This window comes from Mustelus asterias, unplaced genomic scaffold, assembly GCF_964213995.1.
Source record: "Mustelus asterias unplaced genomic scaffold, sMusAst1.hap1.1 HAP1_SCAFFOLD_958, whole genome shotgun sequence".
Taxonomy (NCBI): Eukaryota; Metazoa; Chordata; class Chondrichthyes; order Carcharhiniformes; family Triakidae; genus Mustelus; species Mustelus asterias.
The window spans coordinates 132,479-137,404 of NW_027590904.1; the positions used below are offsets into that span (position 1 = coordinate 132,479).

The 4,926-nt window shown below is 39.6% G+C and overlaps 1 gene segment (V, D, J or C); it reads left to right on the forward strand.

Moving 5' to 3' along the window:
- Window positions 1-4,056: 4,056 nt before the first annotated feature.
- On the forward strand, window positions 4,057-4,639 carry LOC144487663 (Ig heavy chain V region-like). The segment is given in 2 exon segments: window positions 4,057-4,161; window positions 4,286-4,639. Coding segments are annotated over 2 exon segments (369 nt in total).
- Window positions 4,640-4,926: the final 287 nt, after the last annotated feature.

A 4,926-nucleotide genomic window follows, 5' to 3' on the forward strand; every position in this document is an offset into this window, starting at 1 on the left:
ATTTTCACAGTGACTTCAAAGCACTGTTAATGTAAGCCTACTTGTGACATTAATAAATGAACTACAAACCTTAAATCTTCCAGCAAATAAGGAGAATGTCATAAATGTTCAGAAAGATAGTAATTATTTTCACTAATGATCGTCCAATCACAGTTTAATAAATGCATTCACCAATTCTCATTCATTCACAAAGATTAGTCTATTTAAAATTACTTTATGGAAGGTGGGTGACTGTCTAAGCTATAATTTATTTCACATTGCTAAGTGCATTCGGTCAGCTGGTGGTTAGCCGCCACCTTGAACCGTTGCACAACCTGCAGTGTAGGTACACCCACAGTGCTGTCAGGAAGGGTTCTCATGGATTCCGACCCAGCGACAGTAAAGGAGCGGTAATATATGTCCAAGTCAGGTTTATGAGCGTCTGGAGGGGAATATCCAGGCGGGGAAATTCCAATTCACCAATTAACATCAATTCATACAGATAAACAATTATTTCACCAATTATATTCAGCATTTTAATAAATGCAAAACATGGCGGATACTGGAAACTGAAACAAAAATAAAAAATTCTGAAAATCGCAACAGGTCTGACAGCATCTGTGGTGAGAGAACAGAGTCAAAGAATCAGGATGACCCTTTTTTTATTTGGAGAAAATTGAAGAGGGCGATGGCATTGGGAAATGATGAGGGTGGAAAGGGATTAGGAAGTTTCTTTAGGATATAGTTAGTGATTGAGACGTTGATTAGGTCAGTTAGCATGGATAAGTTGATTATGATATTTGTGATCGGTATGTAAGTTGATGCAGCTCGTGTGTGGCTCGAAATAGTGCATATAATTAAACAGTGCCTATTTGAACTATTCACATCTCACAAGAAAGTTATGCAGCTTGTCTGACACCTTGTTAGAAACAATGATAATCTCTCCAACGCATTGGGAACACTCTGCCGAAGCGTCATCCAGACTCGAAACGTTGGGTCCACTCTGTCTCCACAGATGCTGTCAGATCTGCTGAGATTTTCCAGCATTTTCTGTTTGTTTTCAGTATTTCATTCTATACAATTTTGCTTTGAATAATTTATTGATATTAACATTTCTTGACACTGTATTGACATTTTCGTCGCCAAGGATAAAAATCTGTCCCAGAATGCAGTGGGAAATTGAATGAATTCAGACTGAGGATCATGAGTCGCTACCCAGCAGTCTCTGCGCTTTAAACTCCTGATACATAACTGGTGTGATGATTTCCAAAGTGATGATATAAATTAAACTACCTTGCACCTTATATGATTTTACTGAACTTTTAAATCCCGATTCATTATTACACTGTTTTGGGAAATAGTGTAACAGTTGTAGTTGTCCAGTGAGTTTCACAATATATCTGTTGCCACATTATTTAGTTACAGCTTGTTACCTTCACTAATTTGGGTGAGGGCATGGTGAGTGATTTGCTGCACATGTTTCAAATATTACAATCCTCCCTCCTCAGCCAAATCATGTTCCCTCTTTCGATCTTGGATATGAATATTCAGCATCAGCAGAGAAATGAACCATCCGTGCCGCAGGAAAATCCCCTCTTCTTTTCGTGAGGATCAGTTTGCTAACTCCCTGGAAAATCGGGTTTGATTTCACCCAGACCCTCTGGAAGTATTGAAGTTATTACACTGACAGAAATGGAATCAAGGAACGGTTTCAATTTATGAACCAGTCAAGTACAAATATGGGAATGTGGAACAGCATCGTTCAGTACCATTTAACAATGCATCCATCAATCCGTTCACTGATTCCTCAATCAAAATATTCAGGCATCCAACTGATATTCATATCATTCATTCAACGGTCATTCATTCCTGCATCAACACAGTCATTCATTTATTGTTTGCGCAGATGGTGACGTAATATTAATTTAAGTGGCCCAGTGATCCAGAGGCCCAGGACAATGATGTGGCGACAGGGACTTAAATCGGAGCATTGCAGCTGGTGGAATTTGAATTCAATTAATAAATATGGAACAGATGCTAATGGCGACCATCGGACCCTCTCTGATTCCCCAATGAGTGAAATCTGCCATCGCTACCTGGTCTCACAAGGATGTGACTCCAGATGGACAGCAAAATAGCTGACTCCTTCATATGTTCAGAAGTGGCCTAGAAAACCAGTCAGTTCAAGGGAATTTGGGACAGACAAAAAGTGCCGGTCTTTGCAAACAAACATCCCATGGAAAGATAAAGGGAAAGAAAATACAAACAAACATGTTCATGTATCGTCTCTCTGAGACATTTCTCAGTTTGCCTGTAATTCTTTCTATCCGTCTATCACAATATCCTGATGTGTTGGAAAAATCATCATTGTTGCTAACAGGGTCCCAGAGAAGCTGCATGACTTTCCTTTCATTAGAGATGGGAAAAATTCATCTAGATTTACAACTTAAAAAAATTAAAGTGCCTCCAGTACTGTTACTGGGTAGATTTATTTATAAATAGGCCTAATTGACAATGTGAAGGGTTTTAAGTTGGCTTGCAGCCAAGCGGTCAGTACTGAGGAAACAGATCTTTGTTCTGCTGCACAACACCCCCAGATGCTTCCTGTCAATAACTTTGAGCATTTGACAGCAGCCTGGATTGCTGCCAAATACTGTGTGGGACAGATTAGCGTGAACCTAAATGGACAAAATGCGATTCAGCATTTAAACAATAAATGTTTCATTCCCACAAGAAAGACACATTTTAAATCGTAATCATTCTAATCAAATATTTTCATTCAATGTCCTGTTCATTATGTGAGTAAATAGTATCGCAAAACAATAAAGTGACCAGATGCCTTTTCATTTGTATAACTTCCAAGTAAATGCCATTCCACTAATTAAAGTCTGTTTATTAACCACTTCATGAAATGCGAGACAGAGATGTTGATGGTCCCAATTCCCCAGTCAATTGAAATCAGTGCAATGGCATAAAATGCATCGAAATAATATTAAGGGAACATCATAAAACTGACATGAACAGCGGGAATTCCTGGAATATTCTGAACGTTCTGTATCGCATTTAAACAGCAGCGTCTCTTGTACCTGATTAACACCCTATTCTATTGTACAGTATAATCTGATTCCTGTTATTGAAGAGTTCCAATCATAGCTGCCAATAAGTGGAGAAATGATCAGTTCATAACCTGATTCAATGGAAGATAAAACATTTATTCTTGTGATATTGTGCAATGTGCCGCAAAGCCCTGATATCTTGTGTTCGCAATACCAGCGAATGTTAGACAGCCGGTGGCCGATAGAGTGACCTGCAATGATCTGGATGCTGAAGGAGAACTTTAATGATCTCCGTGTCCGTTCCATTCATTAACTTCTCTGTCAAAAGTCGAGGTTAATTTTATGTTTCTCTGTCAACTCACTATTTAATTATCAGGAGGGCAGGATTCTTATCATTTTCAAAGGGCTGTCTTCGAGATTGGGGCAGTTTGACAAATATAAGGAGAAACATTGTATTGTGTGAGAGTTTCTTCTCATCTCCAAACCCAAATTGTACAGTGATAGCCATCCGCACTGTAAATGCAATCACTTTGTTCATACCCCCTCATTTAGTTACAGGAATCGGTAAAAATTATTCTGATAAATGATGTTTTATTATTGTGATGTGACAGAGACCCGGAATTGTTGCAAAATAGACTGACGGTCTCTTTATTTTCCAAAAATGTTATTTCATCATTTTTAGATTTGTGTTCTTCTTGGGGGCGTGGTAATAAAATCACCATATTTACAATGGAATTAGTTATTTTAAATAAAGAAATGATGAACTGCAATATCACCATCAGAAATAATGGAGACAATACAATGAACATAATCAGCCAAACAAATATCCCGATACAGATAAAATGGCCATTTTAATATTAACCTATTGTAAATCTGGGACTCCATTCTGTTGCGGGTGTGGAAGGTGGGACCTGGATCCTGTCGCCGCCTCCAGCAGGGAATCAACAGGCGGCGCCTGGAAAGCCGCCCCCTTCTGGCGGGTATTTAAATACCGCTCACTGGGACCGGAATCCTACAGTCCGGGAGCTGGTTTGTTCACTGAGTTCCTGACACAACTATTTCCCCCAATTTACCAGAAGGATGAGGTCGGCGATTTCTCTCAGTTTGTTGCTGACTTTCTTATCCGGTGAGTAGTTTTTTTTTCATTGTCCAATTCTCTCACTGTTACTGTCTCAGTGTTAGTCCATATTCCAGAGTAAAAAATCATCACACCAGGATTAATCCTCGGGTTTTTTGATCTACTTTTACAGGTGTCCAGACGCAGGTTGTGTTGACTCAGCCAGAGGCAGAGACCGGGCGTCCCGGAGGCTCCCTGAAACTGACCTGTAAAACCAGCGGCTTCGATCTCAGCAGCTACTACATGGGTTGGATCCGGCAGGTTCCCGGGCAGGGCCTGGAGTGGCTGGTCAGCTACTATACTTCATCCGGCAACTACGCCCCAGCAATTAAGAATCGATTTACTGCGTCCAAAGACATTTCAAAGAGCATCTTCGTTTTGGACATGAAGAGCCTGAAGACTGAAGACACCGCCATCTATTACTGTGCATACTACAGCAGTGGGTCACAGTGCTGAGCATAGCGACATCCTCATACAAAAACCTCAGAGGAAAGACTTTGCTTAAATATGTGATCAGTGCCACTGCCGAATGCTAAACAGAATGAGGAATAGACAAAATAATAGGTAGAAGCAGCATTGTTTTTTAAAAGATATAAAATACTTCAACTTTATTGTTATTGATTTACATGCTGAATGTGCACGGAGAGTGTAAAAGTTTCTAATCCCCTTTATCAATCTCATGACCAGTAAAAATTGAAATATCTCACTGACTCACTCTTAAACGACATTGAAACAGGCTTTTGAAATAGCAGTGAAATGACCTATCTGCATTTT